Source organism: Parasteatoda tepidariorum, chromosome 7 (genome assembly GCF_982258835.1).
Source record: "Parasteatoda tepidariorum strain Cologne lab strain chromosome 7, Ptep-v5.0, whole genome shotgun sequence".
Classification (NCBI taxonomy): Eukaryota; Metazoa; Arthropoda; class Arachnida; order Araneae; family Theridiidae; genus Parasteatoda; species Parasteatoda tepidariorum.
Genome location: NC_141761.1, coordinates 95,861,868 through 95,885,443, shown reverse-complemented (window position 1 = coordinate 95,885,443; position 23,576 = coordinate 95,861,868). Strand labels below are relative to the sequence as shown.

At 31.4% G+C, this 23,576-nt stretch overlaps 1 protein-coding gene across 3 annotated transcripts in view; it reads left to right on the top strand.

The window, feature by feature from the left end:
- The window catches only part of LOC107449725 (fibrillin-1), a 317,738-nt gene that overhangs the window by 249,316 nt on the left and 44,846 nt on the right, over nucleotides 1-23,576 (top strand). For all 3 annotated transcript variants that reach the window (XR_015435620.1, XM_087168308.1, XM_087168309.1), the window contains exons 28-36: nucleotides 235-357; nucleotides 6,179-6,304; nucleotides 9,147-9,272; nucleotides 9,385-9,507; nucleotides 10,993-11,115; nucleotides 16,508-16,633; nucleotides 18,125-18,250; nucleotides 19,383-19,505; nucleotides 20,698-20,859. Coding sequence is in view for 2 of the 3 variants with exons in the window: in XM_087168308.1 (XP_087024434.1) it covers nucleotides 235-357; nucleotides 6,179-6,304; nucleotides 9,147-9,272; nucleotides 9,385-9,507; nucleotides 10,993-11,115; nucleotides 16,508-16,633; nucleotides 18,125-18,250; nucleotides 19,383-19,505; nucleotides 20,698-20,859 (1,158 nt within the window). In the remaining variant the exon portion in view is untranslated. The remainder of the gene's footprint in view (nucleotides 1-234; nucleotides 358-6,178; nucleotides 6,305-9,146; nucleotides 9,273-9,384; nucleotides 9,508-10,992; nucleotides 11,116-16,507; nucleotides 16,634-18,124; nucleotides 18,251-19,382; nucleotides 19,506-20,697; nucleotides 20,860-23,576) is intronic.

The following is a 23,576-nucleotide window of genomic DNA, read 5'->3' as shown; positions in this document are numbered from 1 at the left end:
TTCTTCCTTACTCTTAAAGCTTTCTTCGGTAATTATTTTATAGGATACGTTCACCCGATTTCATCGTTTTCCCGAATCTATCATTCGTCTCATGAGAAACGATCAAAAGAGGTTCTACAGTTACAAATAAATTTAACCAGTTCCATGTTCAATTATAATTACGACTGATACAACCTGAGATGTATCAAGCAGATGTAAACAGTTTTTAATTTGTTTTTATGTGAAATTTTTCAGATATTGATGAGTGCTCTGACAAAAAAGGCGGTTGCCAATCAAGATGTGATAACAGCGCTGGTAGTTACAAGTGTGGCTGCGATGATGGATATAAATTAATGCCTGATGGAACTAGTTGCGAAGGTACGGTAATCGAGATATTTTTTAATTTTCAACTTAAATCCCTGCTTTTGAATTAAATAAGAGCTTTTTTGTGAAAGGTCAAAAACAGTCAGAAATTTCAGTATTTGAGAAGTATTTGATTTTGATTTTCTTACTTAATTTACCATTAAAACGGAAGAATGATAATCATGCACTATTTTTTATTTCTTTTTTACAAATTTATGATGAATTTTAATCCCAATGCTCTGGACCAGCGGTTCCTAATTTTTTTCGGTTATCGAACCTTAAATGATCACTCTTTTTTCGGTGGAACCCTGACTTATGTATATGAAGACAATTGTTTAACGTTTAAATCAATAAAATACTACTTTATTTTGAAAACACTTAATAAGAGGAATAGAGCCTTCATGGGTAAGGGGATAGAGCATTACAATGAGGTGAAGCTGGTTCGAATCCCAATGATGGCTTGTCGAAACGAATTCCGTACCTTGCTAGCACCAACCACAGTGCTGACGTAAAAAAATCTTTAGTGGTAGACGGATCGTGGGTTAAAACTCCATTGCCGTCAGTCAGGCTAGTGGTGGGGGCGTGTTTTTCCTCTCCATGTAGTGCAGATGGGGTTAGTTCCATCAAAAAGTCCTCCACGAAGGCAAATTTCTCTCAATACTTAAACCAGAAGTTCCCTTGTCTTCTGGATTGGGTTCAAAATTACAAGGCTATGGAGTTGAACATTAGTAGTCGTAAACCCAAAAATTGGGACTGCTGTTCAATGATGGTTATGAAAAAAAATAATAAGAGGAATAAAACTTTTTTATCGTCTCATCATTAATAATCTTAAATTAAAATTTCAGTTCCGACTGTTGAATTATCAATCCTTGGAACTGTATGTAGTTGAGTTATTAATTTTTATTTAGTTCAGCAGAAGCGGAAAATGTATGAAATAAGACATAGTATGGTTTTCTTTGAAATGAAAATTAGAAAGAGCTGCTGTAAATGTTGAAAATTGTTATTGCGGAAACATTTTTTTTCCGAATTTAGTTATGTTGATTATTAATTGAAAAGTTCGAAGTGAAATACTAAGGCAATTTTTTATAAATGCATGCCCTTTACATAATTTATTCAGCATCAAAAATATTTACTGCTTAAAATTAAATCTTAACTCTCGGAACACCTTTGATTCCTTCACGGAACCCTAAGATTCCGCAGAACACAAGTTGGGAACCACAGTTCTAGACATCCATCCTTGACTGAAGACTAAACTATAACTATCATATAAGACTAAACTATTTGGGCAAGGATATTTTTCTTAATATCTTTATAATTTTATATGCTACGACGAAATACTGTTATAATATTTTTTATAAAGATCATAAAAATATTTATCATGATTACAGACATCCTCTAGACGGTATCTTAGAGCTCAAAGGTCCCTTAATCGGTTTAAGATGGTCCTGCCTAACTACGGCACCGGCTACGCCACAGCCCCCACAGGCCTGGTAGTTCAGCCCGGCTTTTAACGACTGCCGGCCCACCCGCCTCACGGTTGTCGGGGGAGCTTCAACGCCACAAGATGTGTACTGGCTGCACTGGTTCCGCCATACGTTTGCCTAGAAATCCAGGCAGGTGGTTTTTCGCCCCAACTTGGGTTGGCCCCACCTCTCTGGTAAGCCTCCTCGCTGCTTTTTAACGACTGGCAGCTCAGCCCGCCCTACTATCGTCGGGACAGACGTCAACGTGCTGATGTTCACCACCTAGCGCTACTGGCTACTCTGGCCTGCGCCATCATTTTCTTTGACAAACAGTCAAGGAGGAAGTTTTTCTTCCTGGTTAGCACAGGCCCTTCCTTTTCGGCCGACGATGGCCTTATCAAAAGCTTAGCTGACATCCGTCTTATGCTGAGGTTGGAAACTAAGGATTACGTTCCTCAACTGAGACTAGATCGAGAACGGGCCCTAGTACCTCCCGTTCTCTACGCCTCGACTCACACTCTGAGTCGTGACACGCGAATCTGCTCTTTTCAAAGCACACCAGTCTATGCGACCGTTCACTCTTGTACTCGGATTACCCTTTCGAAAAGCGTAAGTCCCCAGAGAGCACAACGAGGACGTGACTGGTTACGCTCCCCCATGATTACGGACATTTTTTATGTATAAATCATCTAAGTAAAAATTCTTTAGCAATGGAGTTCATTCTTATAGCGTTAAAAGCAAAGCCATACACTGCAAAAGACAGGATGGCTCGCCCGCAAATGAAGCGACTCAGATTCATATCCCAGCAACAGCTGGTCAATTTGTGTGCTTCTCCTTTTCTCGTAGGAGACACAATGCAGACAAAAAATATTGTCAGAAATAAACTAGAGTCTCTTTTCTCTCAGGCTAACCATGGGAGGTTTTCCTCTCCATGTAAGGCAAATATTTTTAAGCGAAACTAAAAGCGGGTTCACACTGAGCAACTACCTCAACGTTTCGGTGTATTGCATCTTTTGCGCAATCCCTCTCTGCTAAATTTTTGCAAAGCTACTTTTTGCTCTAGCGCAGAAGACACAATACGCTAAGAAGTTGACGTTAGCCCTCACAGTAAACCAATCCTTAATTTCCCTTAAAAATCTTTCATGAAGGCGTGTTTGTCCCAATGCATCTTCTGGGATGGCTTCAAAAGTACAAAGCTACGGAGTTGAATATTGATACAATCTTAAATTCTATATTGATCGGCTCTACAGTAACGGTAGTAAAATAAAATAAAAATCCATGATATAAGTGGTCGAAATCAAATAATTACTAGCTAGAGAGTCGTGAATAATTATAAGAACAGAAGTGTTATCACTACAGTTTTGCAACTTAGTCACTGCTATATAAAGTTACATAACAAAGTAAAGTTAATCCAATGAAAAAAGTAAAGTTAATACAATGAAAATAATAGTTTTTTGGGGAATAAAACAGTCATATTCGATCCTCAATCGTAAATTTGAAGAATAAAGTCAATTTGGGAGTATGAACCATTTATTTATCCAATACATTTTGTTTCACTGTGTGTTTTTCTATATATCTTGTGTATAATTCTTGATGTGTAATAATTTTGTTCTATCAAATGAATTAAATTGTATTAGGAAAGTAATAGTACTATAATATCTACCGCAAAATTTTGTCTATCTTGAATTCGTAAAGATAATGAATGTACAATTAATCCTACATATACAACACCATCTCCATGCCGATCTCTATATATTGGCAACTATTTTTTTGCCAATATATAGAGATGGTACCACATAAGAAAAATTATATACATATAATAGTGTAATAGTCAGTTATAGGTTAATAGATTATATATATATATATATATATATATATATATATATATATATATATATATATATATATATATATATATATATATATATATATATATATATATATATATATATATATATATATATATATATATATATATATATATATATATATATATATATATATATATATATATATATATATATATATATATTGTATATATATATATATAATGCAGTAACGTCCCAAACTCATACTTAGGGTGGTTCGTCTGATTTAATGGCTACCCGACCAAATTTAAAATATTTTTAAAATTCATTACATAAAGAACTTTGACAATGTCGAGGACAACTTTTGATAATAGTTAAAATTGAAATCAAAGTACTTTCGCGTGGGCGAAGTGGCGGACAACACACAAATTGCGAAATAATTTGATTAAAATATTGTTTAAAGCTAATTATGTCAATACTTTGGTCATTTTTTGGGTACTGTGATCCCTTAAGGTGTTTGGAGTGGAGGACGGGATTGAAGAATTCGAATATTTAAATACAGTTGTGCTGTGCATTTGGCTTGGTTACCATTAAAGCTTATATGTAGTACTTGATAATTTTGAAAAGTATCCAGAAGTGGCTAGTTAGTTTATAATACCTGTTTTTATAGAGATAAATTTGGTTATTAATCCCGCATCATTTTTTATACTATTTAATAGATCACACTCCTACTGCATCATTGACTTTCACACGGAGTCGCGACCCAAGCTAAGGTCACGGGATCACTGTGGAAAATCATTAAAGCTTCTCGAAAAATAAATAAATCCATTAACTATTGTTATTATAATGATTCAAATTTTGAGTATTCTTAATGTTTAACAGAAAGTAATCCAGGAGAATTTAAAATAGCATTTCTATTATTATTTAGTTTATCAATCATACAGTTTTATCTAGTTTACCTTATTATCTAGTTTATCTTATCTCTTATCATGCAAAATTTATTATTACCTTTGAAATTAATTTTATGGATCACCTTTTTCCCCAAGCATTCGTTCATGCAATAGTTTTTTTCTTTTTTAAAAAACCAAATTTGTGTTTTATTTTATTGAAAATATTTATAAAACATATTTATATATATTATATATTATTACATATTTATAATCCAATATTAATTTCAAAATAGGTACATCAAAAATAGGTACTCAAACCAGATCAAACCGTTAATTTTGCAATACAATTACTACAAAACTGGTTTGAAACCCTCTACATGAATTAGCTCTATCAACGTAACAAGCTCTATTTGACAATGAGTTAACGAATGTTTTATTTCAAAAAATTAAAATAAATCAGTTCAACATTTAACTATAAAATCATTTTCATAAATCGAAACAACTTGTTAGTTCTTGTTGTCTAGAAGATTTGTCTTTCAAAAGACGACTTAAAAGGAAGGGGTTTAATATCTTTTTTTACAGATGTAAGAGCGTTTAACATAAAAGTAAAATTACAATGCTTTGGTAGAATTTTACTTCACAGAAAGAACTAAGGAAAGTCAATATTAAATTGCCGAAATGTTGATGGTTGTAGGCATATTGCTGGCCGCTAATTGTTTTTCCAGCAATCTCAATATACTCTCATAACGCATCAAAAAGAAATAAGCGATTGCTTTTCGTTCTTGGCTAGCCAGCAGCTGCATAATTCAGGAATGATGACCAGCTTATGGCTGTTACCACTAAGGCCAGCTGTTATTTTTGTGGAGATAAGAATGATGGCAAATATATGGCAATCGCACACTTTATTTTCTGGCAATTTTGTTTTTGTTCGATGGACCAGAATCCTGATATTGTAGTCATCATTGTTTTAATACAATGAATTAATTATAAAAGTGAATACATGATATAAGGCGAGTACATGAATCATTTTTAACTTCAAAAGAATTTAATAATTACTCTACTTACTCTCTGATCATAAATCAGTGTTTTTTCAGTTGCTTTAAGTAAGTTCTTCTTTTAAATAAATATTTGAATATTAGCTTTCTCGAATCTTTGAGAACTGGAACAATAACCACAATTACTTGTTTATGTATTCATATTGGTACTCTGTTGATACTATACTCTTGATATATACGCTAGAGTACTATGTTGATACTACACACTAAAATTGGTACTATACGCTTGATAATTGATAGTCAGAGGTTACTGAAATAAATTTCTTTATTTCAATGTCCGTGAATCAAAGATAAAATCTTCGTAAGTGTCGCCATTTTCTCAGTTTGGTATTGCTTAAATAATTTTTTGAAATGATTGTATGTCTGCCATAAGAAAGCAGTGAAAGAAAAAAAAAGTAAGGAAAATTTTTCACTTTCATAGCATGAAAGAAATACACACAAATTTTTTGCGTCAAGCTTAGTTCATAAAGCCATTTAACTCTGAAATAATATCATAGACAGAACTTTGCGGTAGACAAACTGAATTCTTTTTTTTTTCTTCTACATTCTATTTACAATATCTTTTTTTTTTCTTCTTCTTTCTTTGGAATGTTGACAGTATGCCTTTCTTTTGTAATCAGATATTGATGAGTGTAAAGATATTCCCAATATTTGCAGTGGTGGAAAGTGTACTAACCATGCCGGATCTCACACTTGCCACTGTACAGGAGGTTTGAGGCCATCTGGAGATGGAAAATCTTGCATCGGTGAGTCAATCTCTCATGTGATCAATCTTTAATCTAGTTTTTTTACTTATTTTAGAAACATCGAAATTTATACACTGCATATTTATTATTATTATATTGTAGCAAATACTATCTGAAAAAAAATTGTGTTCTTTAGGTTTTAACGGATTTATAAAATGAAAAAAAAAACTAGGAATTAGTTTTTATAAATTTATCAAAAGAAAAAGAGACTTAGAATTTGTTTTGGGACATTTATCAAATAAAGATAAAACTATGAATTAGTTTTGATGAATTTATCAAATGAAAAAAAGACATGGAATTAGTTTTGACACATTTATCAAATGAAAAAAAAAACACTAGGAATTAATTTTGCTGCATTTATCAAATGAAAAGAAAATGGGAATTAGTTTTGATGAGTTTACCAAAGGAAAAAGAGACTAGAAATTAGTTTTGATGCATTTATCAAAGTAAAAAAAAGCTAGGAAATAATTTTGATGCATTTATCAAATAAAAGAGAGATATGCAATCAGTTTTGACACATTTATCAAATTAAAAAAAAACTTGGAATTAATTTTAATACATTTATCAGAGTAAAAAAAACTAGGAATTAATTTTGATGCATTTTTTAAATGAAAAAGAGACTAGCAATCAGTTTTGACGCATTTATCAAATTTAAAAAAAAAAACTAGGAATTAATTTTAATGCATTAATGAATTGAAAAAAAAACTAGGAACTAGTTTCGATGTATTTATCAAATAAAAAAGAGGCTAGCAATCAGTTTTGACGCATTTATTAGATTAAAAAAAAAACTAGGAATTAATTTTAATGCATTAATGAATTGAAAAAAAAAACTAGGAACTAGTTTCGATGTATTTATCAAATAAAAAAGAGACTAGCAATCAATTTTGAAGCATTTATCAAATTAAAAAAAACTAGAAATTAGTTTTAATGCATTAATGAAATGAAGAAAAAAAAAGCTAGGAATTAGTTTTGATGCATTTATCAAATGAAAAAGAGACTAACAATCAGTTTTGATGCATTTATCAAATTTTTAAAAAAAAACTAGGAATTGATTTTAAAGCATGCGTTATGAATGAAAAAGATGAAATAATTTATGAAATAATGCAAAAAAAAAACTAGGAATTAGTTTTGATGCATTTATCAAATGAAAATAAAATTAAGAATTAGTTCTGATGCATTTATCAAATGAAAAGGAGACGAGCAATCAGTTTCGAATTTATCTAATAAAAAAAGCTAGGAATTAGTTTTGGCATAGTTATCAGATTGCAGAATTAGTTTCGATGCATTTATCAATTGAAACGAAATAGGAATTAGTTTTGACGCATTTATCAAATGATTAAAAAAACTAGGAATTAGTTTTGATGCGTTTATCAAATGAAAAAAAATAGGAATTTGTTTTGAGGAAACATCAAGAAAACCAACTAACCAGAAGAATCTCTGAGATTTTCGGAAACATTTCTGTCCAGTCAAAATGAATTTCTGAAATTTTTTTACTGTGTAGTTTTTTTCAAAAATATTTTAAATCTTTTTCAAATCTATGTAGTATTTGAATTGATTAGATTAGAAGCTATTCATTAGAGTTACACAAATAAAACCTAAAAAAAAAAATTCAAAATCTTGCAGCAAAACCTTTTTTTTATTGATATCAACAAGAAGTTTCTTGTTTGGTCATTCATTTTTATGAATCTGGGGACCCTCACAGCTAGAAAAAATAAGAAGGAAATCAACGAAATATCTGGCGCCGGCGTGAAAATATGGTTGACCACCGGACGTCTGGGACCCTTTGGAATTGAAATAGTTAAATATACTTTTAAAACTGTTTGGATTTTATTTATAATTATTCTAAATATGGAGATGATCACTTAACAAAAGTTACACTAGGCTCAATAGCATTGTGTAAACAAACAAACAAATAAAAAGGAAACGTGTTCATATTTACGTTAAAATTGGCTATATATTGCAATTTTTTTCCCTCCCTTTTTTATTCTATGTGTCTGTAGAGTAAATTTAAAACCTAGTTTATTAAATTCTCACAGTCTGTGGACGCTTGAGTTTTTGTGCAGCAAGATTGCTTTGTTTCCAAAACTTAATTTGCTTTTTAATAATTGACATCTGAGAAAAAAGACCACTTTATATTCAATTACTTACTGTTTTATTGCTTTATAGTAGATATTTCAACATTTTAAGTTTTAACTTTCCGGCGTATATTTTTTTTTTATTTTCATTAAGATTCAATTTTTTTTTTAAATGGCCTGTAATTGCCAATATTAACGCTAAAAATATTTGTTACAAATCAAAAATGTCAAGAATTAACTATTCATTAGTAAAGCTTAGGGTAATGTACTATAAAGCAAAACCCCACCATGTCGAATTATGCAGAAAAGCTTATTTGGTAGAAAAAAAAGCTCCATTTTTAAGTAGGGTAGTAAGCTTTCTCTGTGAATCGTGCTATTGTCTTAATTCTGGGAACTTGTAAAAAGTGATCAGGAATAAAAGTTTTAAAGCTTGTAGTGTCCGAACTCAATTACAAAATTATATTTTATCCATAATAAGACTTCCCAAGTTATACATTAAATCCGTGAACTCGTAAAACTCAATTTAGAAAAAATACAAAGGAATAATTTTATCTAAAAATGTCTTCTTTGGAAAAACAAAAAGGTTCTTCCTACGGCATTGCTCTTAAAAAGTTTTATACTTTTTCTTTTCATTGGTTGTCGATAATATTTCCATGTTTGAAACATTTCATGCCAAAAATTATAATTTATTGCTGACTAGAACAAAAACCTTATTTTGCAACAAAAAAAAATTCTTAATACCATAAATAGTTGTATTTTTCTTTTAGATATCGATGAATGCGCTTTAAATCCAAATGTCTGTCTCAATGGACGATGTGAAAATAATTTGGGATCTTACATTTGTCATTGCGATCCTGGTTACTCTATTAAAGATCGCGAACAAGGTTGCACAGGTAAAAACAACATAAACTTCTCAATTTGCCAGTTAATTTTAGCTAATTTATATCGAATTATTCTATTTATTTACAATAACTAACTCAAACTTTAATTTCCATTGAAACGCAGACGATAATGAATGCGAGAGCGGCTTGAGTGAATGCCACGAACACGCCGAATGCATCAACACTCTCGGATCTTATGAATGCACATGCATGGATGGATTCAGAGGAGATGGATATGTTTGCCGAGGTAGGTAGGTTTCATGAATTATGTAACTTTTCAAAATCAGAGGAGAATATGACTCAACTTTATTTAAAATGTAACAATTTGTAAGCGAGTTTCAGTTTCTTCTTGGGTAAACTTATTTTTCTGAGACCAGAACTTTATATAATAGCAGAAAATGCTGTTTTTAATTAGATATATCAGAGTAAACTCTTAAATACAATAAAATATTTTTAAAGAAAAAAAAATCAATTAATGAAACTCAATTTTTTTTAAATATTGTTAATTACTACATTGAAAAATAATAATTCTTAATTTTAAGCATTATTTTTTTTGTGTGTGTAGGAAGTTTTGTATAAGTTTTAACAAAAGTAACGTATTTTAAAATAATTGGGAAATTGCTTTGCTTTTATTTTTTTTACGATTTTAAAACTTTGAAGTTCAATAAGAAACATTTTTAGTTATATAGTTTAGTTTAGTTCTTCAATTATAAATATGGATAATTGTTTTGATAGCGCAAATGGAGGGAAACATTTTAGAATTTTAAACCATTTTTAAAACTTTATAACATACCTTTTTATCGTTTTAAAACTATTAAAAAAATTCTAATTTTTTAAAAATGCAAGTGATTTTGTTAGAAAGTTAACATACTTAATTATGATTAACATTTTTTTCTAAGGTGTCGTATTAAAAAATTAGAATTCTAAAATAATGTTTAATCTAGCAGAATCTTGCCGCGAAATGATCCAATATCTTACTGTTCCGCTAATTTTAGCTTTCCCGAAGCTTTTAACTTTCTTCCATTGCTTTATTAGTACAAAACACGAATCTACGAGAAAAAGAAAACACCTCTCAGTTTTCACATGGCGCCCTTCTTTCTCCGCCAAAATCGCTGAGAGAGAAGGAACAGCGTCCTTGCTCTATTTCTATTCCAGCTCTATGGTTTTAACTTAACAATGTTTTTCGAAGCTCTGTCGCCAAGTAAAATTTAAAAAAACACCGTTTAAGTGCCTTACACTTGAAGAAAAACGATGATTTTAAACTGTTTATGCCATCTTGCTGAGAAGAATTATCTGGGCTTTAGAACGAACAGCTAACTAAAATATTTTTAAAATTATTAAACTTCCTTTTTATAAATTAAAAAAAATCGCCAATTTGGCGACATTTTTTCCAACTAGATGAAAATTATCAAAATCAATGCCTTATTCCCATTTATAAGCCCAGTTAATGCAACATTGGAGCAAGTTTCTAAATATTAAAAAATCAGACCACAAACGCTCTACATTTTCTCAAAACCTTGGATTTTCTCCATTTGCACCATTTTCAGAATAAGCATAGACAGCGCTGGCTTTAGATAGGCTAAACTTGGCCTAACAGTCATAAGTAACTGTTTCAAACTCACAGCTGTTATGCAAATAGCATATTATTCGCAAAAAAGCATCATTTCATATGAGCCTTTGAAAAACAGCTTTAAGAGGTCGTTCTAATAATTGTTAAATTGTTCGATTTCAGATGTGAATGAGTGCTTGAGAGACAATGGGGGTTGTGATCCGGATGCTGCCTGTGTTAATGCAATGGGATCTTTTGAATGTGCCTGCGACTCAGGATTCACCGGAGATGGGCACACTTGCCGTGGTATGTATTATGTAGGGGTCTGACTTTCAATACATATTTTTTAAACCCCTTAAGAAATAAATTTAAAAAGTAAACATATTAGGAATTGTAAATGAATGTTTAAGGGAGAAAGAAATAAAAATGTTATCGAAATTAGTCGAATCAATAGTGAGAAAAACGAGATTAGAGACATGAATACCTACGCTGTTGAAAGAGGTGAAAGCTGATCAGGCCCCTCTTCCCCACTGGGCACTATGGGCACGTGCCCAGGGCCCCGCGATCGAATGGGGCCCCCTAGTTCCTGCCAGATTACCAAATGATAACCGATACATTATTACCGAAAAACATTAATTTTGAAAAATCTGATGATAATGACTTACTACAATACCTACGCTTATTATATTAGCTTTAGTTTGCCGCATGCGGATAGCTATACCTTGTACAACATAGCTTGAACTTTTTGACAGATGGGTCAGTGATGGGAAACAGAAAATATCTATTGGTGTAAAAAATGTGTTGGCTAAATATGTGGCTGTATGTATGTTTTAAACTATTCAAAATAAATAAATTCATTCGTCAATCAATTTTATTGCACTAGACATAAAAACATTGGGTAGGTAAGAAACCATTGTTTTCAGTTTTTCTATTTAAATTTTACCTCGAAGCAATAAAAACCACTTAAGACTTTCGGAAAATGCTTGAGTCCTTAACAGGTACTTTTATGTTGTGTGTCTATTCTTATGATTATTATCAATTTTTAATATTATTAAAATAAGAAGATATTGTTCGTCGTTGTAAAGTTATATCGATTTCAGATTTGACATCTGTCAAAAAGAAAGATCAAACTAATAAATAAACAGGGTATAATACTCCACTCTCTCTCAAAAATGAGTTTTTCCGATATTAGTATGTTTAGGTTAATTTAAATACCTATATGTAAGTATAAGAATACAATTTTAAAAAAAATTATTAAATTAAAAAAAGAATTATTTGATGCGGTGTGGTTTATGTCTTAAAGAAACCTATTCGAACGTCATTCGTAATACCAAAGACAAAAAAGGGGAATTCCCGATTCCCGATCGTCGTTTGACTTGACGAACGGGAATTCCCTTCAAGTATTTGTCTGCGATGTTGTGGCGTTTGTTTTGTTTGTAGTTGTTAGTTTGTTACTGACTGTGCTCGAGCTCTGATAAAAAAAATAGTATTGTTTGATTAAATCGTCGTTTTGTCTGTTTTGTGTTAGCGAATATTTTCGTTATAAAATTAATTAAATAGTGAATTATAATATAAAATGTCGAAACGGTCATATCCTAGTGGATCTGAAAAAAGGAAAAAAGCTCTACATCAGAAAGAAGTAATTGAAAAGTTACCAAAATTAACATCATATTTTACTACTACTACTGGAGAAACTTCTGTAAGTAGCAATCAACTCATAAATGTTCCACATGATGACTCAGCTCAATTACAAATTGCGGGAATTTCTAAACCTTCATGTTCCAATTTTGAAAAAGAGATTGAATCAGAAAGCGACTATTCCTACGACGAAAGTGCAACGACTTCAGTGACTTCACTAAAACCGACAACTCCAACTGTGTCAATTGAACAGCAGTTTTCCAACACAGAAGAATTAATATCGCACGATCCCGCCGATTATTTTCACGAAAAGTTTGTTGAAATAAATCGCGAAATTTTAATTCGTAAGGGACCAGTATATTTTCAAAATAAAGATTCTGACTTTTCCGAGGCATCCAGAACATACAAAGATGGTAATAAATTAGTAACGAGATATTTCAACAAAGCATTATTTATTCGCAAATTAAAGAACAATGAAAGCGTCGAAAGAAAATGGTTGCTGTATTCGCCTTCCAAATGCTCTGTATTTTGTTTTTCATGCTGCTTATTTAACCCAACTGATGTTAATCTTTGCTCTCGGAATGGATGTAATGATTGGAAGCATATTAATCACATAATTTTAACACATGAAAATAGCCCAGCGCATAAGCAATCTATGATGACTTATCTGGCACGAAGTAAAGCGGTTGGTAGAGTAGATATAGACTTATTATCTCAACATCAAAAGGAAGTGGATTACTGGAGAAACGTACTTAAACGGATTGTAGCTGTTGTAAAATTTTTGGCATCGAGAGGGCTTCCATTTCGCGGCGACAATGAAATCCTAGGATCTCCAAACAATGGAAATTATTTGGGTTGTGTGGAATTATTGAGTGAATTTGATCCATTTCTTGCAGATCACTTAAAAAAATTTGGGAATCCTGGAAAGGGTAACATTTCTTATTTATCAGCAAATATCTGTAATGAGTTTCTTGAAGTAATGGGAAAACAGGTTCTAAAAAAAATTATAAATGAAGTTAAATCAGCAAAATATTTTTCCATAAGCGTTGACAGTACGCCCGATCTGTCTCATATTGACCAGCTAACTTTCATCATTCGATACGTAAAAGACTGTGTTCCTGTTGAAAGGTTTTTGAAATTTATACCTATTAAAGAACATAAATCTAAGTATTTAGCGGAGACCATCTTAAATTTTTTAGAGATACATGATATTCCCATAAAAGATTGCAGAGGACAAAGCTACGACAATGCTTCAAATATGTCGGGAAAGTATAGTGGTCTACAAACAAGAATCAAGGAAAAATGTGAATTTGCCACCTTTATACCATGTGCAGGACATTCACTAAACTTGGTAGGTGTCCATGCTGCTGGGTGTGTACCGGAGGCATCACAGTTTTTTGAAATAGTTCAGAAAGTGTACAACTTTTTTTCGGGCTCTACCCACAGATGGAATATGTTAACAGAACATTTAGGTTCAAAAAAAGTTGTTAAGAGTCTTTCACAAACCAGATGGTCAGCCCGAGCTGATGCAGTAAGTGCTTTGCATGGGGGTTATAAAAGAATATTAGAAGCTTTAATCACCATCGCAAACGATACTGAACAGGCACGAGAAACAAGAGACGAAGCCCTTAGTCTGTCTAGAAAAATGGGAAATCTAGAATTTATTATACTGACGGAAATCTGGAGCACTATATTGGAAAGAATAGACAAAACAAGTAATTATCTTCAGAAAGAAACAATAACACTGGACGTTGCAACCAATTTGTTGACTTCACTTTATGATTTTATTACTAACCTCAGGGATAAATTTGATAACTTCGAATCATCTGCCAAAGAAAATAACCCAGAATCTGACTACAAGGATCTATCTCAAAGAACAAGACGTAGAAGCTCACGGCAGAGTTTTTTTGATGGCTCTGCGCCATCAGTCCAATTGAATGGAAAAGAGCGATTCAACGTAGAAACCTTTCTCCCAATAATCGATACCTTGAGTGTTCATCTAAAACAGCGACAAAGTTCATATGAGATCGTCAGTCAACGTTTTAGTTTATTTTTTCACTTAAAAACTCTGAATTCCGAAGAGATACGACAAGGATGCAAAGAATTTTCTCAAATCTATCACGAAGATGTAAATGAAAAAGAGTTAGAAATAGAATGTCAACATTTAAAAGAATACTTAATAAATGTTCAGAGTGAAAATGAAGCATCTAACAGTGTACAGGAAGTATATAATCTATTAAAGCAAAACAAAATTGAAGACACATTTCCTAACGTAGAAATTGCATTGAGAATATTTTTAAGCATGATGGTAACTAACTGCAGCGGAGAACGCTCCTTCTCCAAATTGAAACGAATAAAAAATGAATTAAGAAGTACAATGCTTCAAGAGAGATTAAATAGTTTGTCGCTGATGTCCATAGAATGTGATATTCTCAATACCATAGATTTTGAAGAAGTGATTAACGATTTTGCTCATCTTAAATCTAGAAGGGTACCTTTGCAATCAACATAGAATTAATCTAAGGATTTTAAGTTAAGCGAGTTACTTTTGTAGATTATTTTTTATATTTCCTATTTTTTTATAGCTAGTAACTAAATAAAAATAAATTTAGAACCTTGTTTGTCTTTCTTTATCTATTGTAACTAAATAGTGTTTTCTCAAGGTCATAGGGGCCCCATGATCCTAATGTGCCCAGGGCCTCAAATAGTTTAAAGACGGCCCTGAAGCTGATTATTAGAAACACCCTAAAATTTTCTTCTTTAATCAAAAGTATTTTGATGTATTTTAATCAACCCTTCTCAATAGTGATTCGTAAAATTTTCACATCGAATTTGCTTTTTTTTCTAGCTTTATATGCAGCTCTTAGTTTTTTCTACATTTTTCGTTGATTTTTGACAGGGATACTAAAAATTATTTATTCAAGGTGGTGAAAATGAAACACCTTAGATATTAAGATTTGAATCCCAATAAAATCCACCATAATATCCAAATAATCCACTTTATTTGAATCCTAATGAAATTGCAACTTATTTATTATTATTTTTTTTAAGTGTTTATTTTTCAGTTATGCATTTTCCATTATTTTCCTATCGTTTTCTCTCTCAACATTTTGCAAGTTTTAAATTTCGAAATAATTTTAAATTGCGAGCAATTTTAATTTCATCCTCAAAATGATTTTATTCGGTATTTTGAAATTACTTTGCAAAGACAAAATGTATGAAAATCAGAACTTACGAGGTTAAGTGAACACGGGAAATTTTTCTTTTGATGTCCTAATTTTTCGCAAGGCCCGTTCAGAGACAACTGTGGAAATGGAAGCTTCAGTTCCATTGTCCGAACATGGACGTTTTCTGTAAGTTTCAACATAAAGTCATTTCCTTGTAATACTACCAGACAATATTCTTCTGCTATCTACAGAGACGTAGTGACTATATTGTGTATATATATATATATATATATATATATATATATATATATATATATATATATATATATATATATATATATATATATATATATATATATATATATATATATATATATATATATATATATATATATATATATATATATATATATATATATAGTTATTTCAGTCTATATTTTCACAAATGATTATTTAAAGGATAATAATACAAAAGCGTTATCAAATTGAAAATCAAGGCTGCTCACTGCAAAAGGCCAAATTATTGAAAATAAAAAATAAAAGAAAGTCTGTTGCCAGTCCGAATTCAAAATGAAAATTTGTATTACCCAAATTAATTAAAAAGGGACAATAATTTTATTCAATAAATTTCAAATTGCAGAGCTCAATTTGATTTGCTTGAAGAAAATTTTTATTCAAACACATGCTATTAATCTAATTCTGAATTTGGCTACTAAATATACATTTATTCGTCTTGTTTAGTATTCGTTTTTAAGTAGGTAATTATAAATTCATTTTCTGTAAGAATTATAAAATTATGCGTGAAATTGCAATGTAATTTATTAAGTATTACGTCTTGCTTTATTTTTTTTTAATTTGTTTAAAATAAAATAAAATTAAAATTTTTTTTCAAGATATTGACGAATGCAGCCTGAACCCAAATCTTTGTGAAAACGGCCAGTGTTTGAATTACGGTGGTAGTTACAGATGCGAGTGTGACATGGGCTTCGAACCAGAAGACAGTGAAAGAACATGTGTTGGTAAGATAACTTTGTTGTTTACATCAGCGGTTCCCAATATTTTTCAGCTACGGAACCCTAAATAATCAACGTCCTTTCGGCGGAATTCCAACTTTATAAATAAAATTTAAGGTAATTGTGAACATTATAACCTTTAAAAGACTATATTTAAACTATTTAACTAGAGCAATGCATATTTTCCTAGTTTTATCAGTACTATTCTTAAATTAGGTTTTATGTTCGACACTTAAACGTGCATTATTTAAACTTGTGCTATATATAGTCTAGTTATAGGAAATGCTAATGGAACATTTAATAAATGCTTGCTTTTTTGCATAATGTGTCGAATATATTTTTATTAGAAATTTTATATATTTTCCAATGCCATTTCTATTTCATTGGCATTTTACTTGAAATAATTTCCTGAAGACAATCGCAAGATCAAATAAATTATGAATTGTACGTTGGATGTAAATACAATCAGAGGTTTCAAAACTCCTCATTGGTTACAAAAGATTCAAACTCGCGGAACCCCTTTAAATTTAGGGGTTCCGCGAATGAAATTGCCTAGGCCTAGAGCTTACTCTAACATTATTTGGGAACCGCTGATTCACATAATTAAATTACAGCTTTTATCAATAATTTTGTACGTTTAGTGATTAGTTTTGTAATTTATAATATTAATTTTATAATTTTTATAGCTAAATTTGTAGTTTGCATCCTTATTTTTATAGTTTTTACTGTAAATAAATTTTTACAGTTCACATTGTTAAATTTGAACTTAACATAGTTAACCTTAGAGTTTAGCTCATAAATATTTATAATTTATTTTGTTGCCTTTGTACTTTATTATTAAATTTGTTGTTTTCTTCATTAATTTTATAGTTAATATCAATCATTTTATATTAGTTAATTTTGTAGTTTTATCATACTTGTAATTTGCATCAAATTTTTCGTAGTTTATGTTATTAATATTGTGCTTAACATCATTAATTTTAAAGTTTACATCATGAATTTTCCTAACTAATATTGTTAACTTTGTATTCGACATAGTTGTTCATATAGCTCATATCGTAAATATTTGCAGTGTATGTTGTTACTTTTGTAATTTATTGTTATCTTTATCTTCATCGTTAATTCTGTATTATTGTGATGCCTTTAAGCCACTGAATTTTTCTTATTATTTCGACCATTTCAAAGCAATTAATTTAATTCTAGTCCGCCTATAATTTTAGTCTATAATTTTTACCTTGTATTATAAATTTTATAACATTGTATATTAACTTAATGTTATGAAAAATATTTTAATTTATTGTTATAAGTTTTATTTTTACTTAAAAATATTCTTCTTGGAAAACTAACAACAAATTTGAAAAAAAAATATTTATATTATTAAGTTTTTATCATTCTTTTGCACGATAAATTAAAATCTTTTGTTAAAAGTATTACAAATGAATTAGAAATAAGTTATAATTGGTGATTTTTAATTTCTAATCAATCTTTTATTTTTAGACGTGGATGAATGTGCTCTCTTCCAAAACAATTGTGCGTATGGTCGATGTGAAAATATATTTGGCATGTTTAGATGTATTTGCAATACAGGTTATCAATTAGACCCTACTGGCGGAAACTGCACAGGTAAAAAACTTATTATATCCTTAATTTTATTTAATTATGAATTAAAGTCTTAAAGGCTTTTAGGACACGTTATGTTCCAAAAAATATCGGCTTCACGAGACAAAATTGTATAATTAATTTCTAAAATCAGCCTTATGATGCTAAAATTTTTGTTACCAAACATACAGCTGCGTAAAGTACAGATCTTTTTTTTTTTTTGTAAGTACAGAGCTATTTGTAAAAACTTTTCCTGAGAAATGCTCAAACGAACATTTCATGAAATTACTCTTTTCCTTCATTCGAGGATATGATTTTTTTTCTCGAAATTTTATAAGCATTTGGTTTAATACAACGTATCGATGAGCATCCTGCTTGACAATCGAACGTACTAAACCAGTATCATCCCACAATACAATGCAAAACGTTTTAAAATAAAAAAATTTAAAAAAAAAGTAGTTAGGGAAATTTCCATCCAGAATGACTTATGACTGAGAGCTTTTTCGTCAAATAGTTTAGACTGTGCTTTTCGTTAAAAATCACGCGATTTTATGATGGAAGGATCGTAAAAGGTCGTGGTAGCCTAGTGGTTAGAGAATTGGACCGAGCTCTGGAGGAGCCGGGTTTCGATCTTCGACTCTGCTAAGACCCACCGAGTACATGGGATAGACGTACACGAAAACACTGAGGAATCAAAAGTACTGTGGTCAGTCGATAATCAGTACCATGGGTACAGGGAACTGAAGAAAATTTTCTTCCCCTTCACGTCTATGTCTAAATTGAAGATGCGCTGCCATCTACCCGTAGGGTTACAAAATAAGATGTACTTTTACCTCTGCGGTGCTTTCTCATCAACCGAAAGTAGCACCTTCCTGACTTAATTCGTAGAGGGCCAATCTCTGGCAAACATGGCTGGTCCAAGTGTTATTAGAAACAATAGGATTGTCGAAAGTAAGTAAATATAACTCAAAAATTGCTGAATCATCAAAAGACTCGAGTTTGTTACTTTTTAGAACCTAAAGAAACTATCTTTGTCAAATTTGCTATCCCCTGAAATCTCTTTATGAAGCTGTGAACTCTTAGATTTAGTATGTGATTAAAGATTCCTAACAATATTAATTCTTGTTTCAATTGGTATCCATTGCTTTCTTCATAGATATAAATGAATGTGAAAACCCTCAGATATGCCAGTATGGAACGTGCATCAATACACCAGGATCATTCGTTTGTGAGTGTCCACCAAATTATTCACTTGCACCAAATGGAGCAGGCTGCGTTGGTGAGTCATTCGTATACATTCATGTCATGCCTCTATTTTTTTTGTAAGTTTTTGAAATACTTTGGTGAAAATAGATTGTTAGAAACTATTCTTTTGCGTAACATATAGCTCTTTCTATACTTATAATGATATATATAAACTACATAGAAACAAAATCGAAAAATAACAATTAAAGTATCCAACTGAGTGAAAATCGCCAACTTCGAAGAAATTTTTTTTTATTATTATTAACTGTTTTTAAACTTTAGTTTATTAGCTTTCCCTTGAGAAATTTAATCCCCGATTTTTAGAAACGATGTAACAGTTGGTTTTCCGCGTGCAGACAGACGAAACCGAAACCAGAATTAAACTCACGAAAACGAAACTAAAAGTTTTTTGTTTTGCCGTATTTATTTGAATAAATTATATTTTAGGACAAATAAAATTCTTCTTCAGAAATTAATTTTCAGATAGTTAATTTTTCGGTTCTCAAAATTTTCCTACACTTTCTGAAGAATAGTAATTTTGAGAAAATTCATTTACGCTAACGCATTCCAAAAAAAAAAGTGTATAGATTTTGTTTGATGTTAACGATGTTTTGAACTAAAAGCTAAAGTCTGAGTTTAAATTTGTAATTCTTATCAAGCTTTAAGTAATAATATTTAGAATTTTTCTTTGAAAAATCCCATTTTAAATAATGTATTCAGTTCTATTGGGTTTTTTTTTCTTTTAATCTTTTAAGCTTTCAGTTCAAAACACATCGCATTATGGATCCTCAAAAAAAAAAATTTTAAATTTATGCAATACAATTTGCTGTAGAGCTGTTAGTGTGACATGATAAAAATTTTAACTTTTAAGCTCAAATTTATCCGTATTTTAAAAAATATTTTATGCATTTTTAAATTTTGCTTTAAATTTATAATTTTAGGACTCCCGATAACCAAACATAAAATTAAAAGTTTAATTAGGAAAGTTTAATTCAAGTTTAATTAACCTTAAATTAGGAAAAAATAATTAACTTTTTTTAGTTACCATAATAGAGATTTTTATCCCAATGAATATTAAACTATGGCTTTTTTTTAATTTTCTTTGAAGACAGAAAAACAGCGTTAAGAGCGGAGATTACGGTGATCATATAAAATCTTGTGATTTTCCTACCAAATAAATAACAAGTGAATAATATTTCAACCACTTTCTGGTCTAATTTGTTTAGATGTTCGAGAAGGACAATGCTTTTTAGACGTTGTTGGAGCTTATAATGGTCGTGGAATTTGTAACACCGAACTGGGTGAAAGGCTGACCAAAGCAACTTGTTGTTGCTCTGTAGGTAAAGGATGGGGACCGACCTGTGAAGTGTGTCCGACGCTTAATACTAGTAAGTGCTGTTTATATTATTTGAAATATTTAATCGACTTAATCTCATTGTGTTTGTTTTTATTAATGACTTAACCCTAATACTAGGGTTAAGTATTAGGGTTAAGTCATTATTGCGTATTAGGGTTAGTCATTATTACGTTACACGGGGAATTTGGCAGCATTGGCAATGTATGGAAGGACGATAAAGTTTGCAATTTGTAGCTGTAGATTTTGCGAGATTCGGCGGTTATTACGTTTTCTAATTTATATGCTTTTTTTATGGTATGTTTATGTATTTGCCATTTTCAGGTTACTATTTTCTGTTTTTGCTTTTGTCTATTCTTGGCAGCAATCGTGAAAGCGCCATTTCGACGTTGGCAACAATTTGGTGACTATCGTCAATGCATCATTTCGGTATCGTCAATGCATCATTTCGACATTTTTCAAAATCGCACCAAGCGTGTAACGTATTCTAAGATTTTACCATTATTAATTTTAACTTACATTTTAGAATTTCATTGCAAATTTTGAAGCATTTAGCTAGCTGGTTACTGTATTAAGATTTTATCTTTTGACAGTTAAACAGTTTTTAATTTATACCAAATGTAAAGTTCATCATTTTAATTCAAAAAGTTATTTCTATTATATTTTTTATGAATATCAAGAAAAATTATATTCTGAATGATATCATGCTGATGTTTTCCACTTACGACTGATACACGGGAGGAAACAAATTATAAGATTCAGCACAATATAAGTACTTTTATATTTGTTTGGAAAGAAATGAATAAAAATTGACATTTTGACACGAATATTGCACTTACTACTTGTGCAGTGCATTGAATTTGCAGAAAATTTAACACTCCAAATTGGTATGATCAATAATTTTCATTTATGCTTATTTTTTGAAACTCAAATATCGTAAATATAAGTTTTAAAATTAATAATGCAAATGACGAGCACATATTTCAATCAGCTGTGTCCTCATTGTTTGTTGTATAAGAGAAAAATATTCGAATTCTATGCACATTTAGGCTTGAAAACTTAACCAAAATACACTCATAGTCATAAAAATTTACGCACCTAAAAGGAGTTATAATCGCTCTACCTGCTCGATCCCCATATCTGCCACCGAACGAGGATTTTTTTTTCTTTTTATTTTATAACCGTCGTCAAACAGCCGACCCATTTTTTTGGGTTTACAGTACGTAATGTTCAACTCCGTTGCCTTGTAATTTTGCAAGGATAAAGGATAAAGCAAGGGAACTCCTGGATCAAGTATAGGGAAAAATTTCCCTCCGTGGAGGCCTTTTTAATGGAACTAACCCGCATTTGCGTTACATGGAGAGGAAGACCACGAGAACCTCCCACGGTTAGCCTGACAGCAACGGGACTCTAATCCCTGATCCGTCTACCACTGAGGATATTTAACGTCGGCACTGTGGTTGGTGCAAGACAGGTGCGGAATTCGAATCGACCAGTCATCGCTGGGATTCGAACCTGGTTTACCCCATTGGAAGGCGAACGATCTATCTCCTGAGTCACCACGGCTCGAACGAGCATATCTGGGGTCACTTGAGACAGCAAGTTAGACAGCCTTTGCATTGAGTCGATTTAGCAATGCGTTTACAACAACTATGGAACAATATGTCACAGGACATTATAAGGGAGTTGTATGCCTCAATGCACGATCGTATCACATCCTGTACTTGTGCTAGAGGATACTAAAACCCCCGTTAATTTGTATTTTAACCCGTTTTAACCTTGTTTTTTAATCACTTACTCATATTTAGCATTGTACTTGAGTAAGTGAAATTCCGTTATACTTTCCGTTCCCTGACAATACTTTCGAGGAGCACTAATTTTCATGGAAATGGGTGTATTTTGGTGCTTTCGTTGCCAAGGTGAAGCAAAGGCAACTAAATCTGGATTATACACACACTTTACGACTTGATTCGTTGCGCTATATGGTGTAATGCACTTTAATTTTGTGACTTAGTTACATTTTAATGCAGTTGTTTCATTATAGTTGCCATCGAGAAGAAATTTTCAGCCTTTGTCCGTGGTTGCGTTAGTCTTTCACATACAATATAATTTACATATTTCCCAATTTGTTCGTACAAGTATTTATTTAGGAAATTAAAAAATTATTTTAAATTCCTCCTTAGTTATGCAAACAAAGAACTTTTATTTACCTTTTTTTTAGTATTTTTTTATTTTTGTGAAACTTAATATATTAAACCAATCCAACGTTCTGATAATAAAGCTACACGTTTGCCTTCCCAGCACGTCAATTGGATGCCTGCAGGGGTGAACGTAAGTAAATCGTGACATCTGCCAATCCAGAAGCCAGTCAGGTTCAACACACACGCGTGACGTCACTTGCAGGCATACAATTAAATCTGATCATGGCAGGGCACAATCACTTCTTCTTGAGTTGGAAGCCCAGTGGTTAGAGAATCAGACTTCGGTTCGGAGGGGCCGGGATTCGATTCTTGACTCCGCTAAGACTCACCAAGTACATGCGATATACGTGCTCGTAAAATCTGTGGAATCGAAGGTTCTGTGATCGGTTGCTGCGCTGTACCATGGATACAGCGACCTCGAAAAATTTCCTTCCACTTCAGATCTATGTCTAAATTGTGGAAGTGACCGCAAAAATTTGATTCTCTCTTGCAGAGGTTCAAAATTGTGATGGCCTGTCTTCGGATCATCCTCAGGGATGCTTTCCAGACC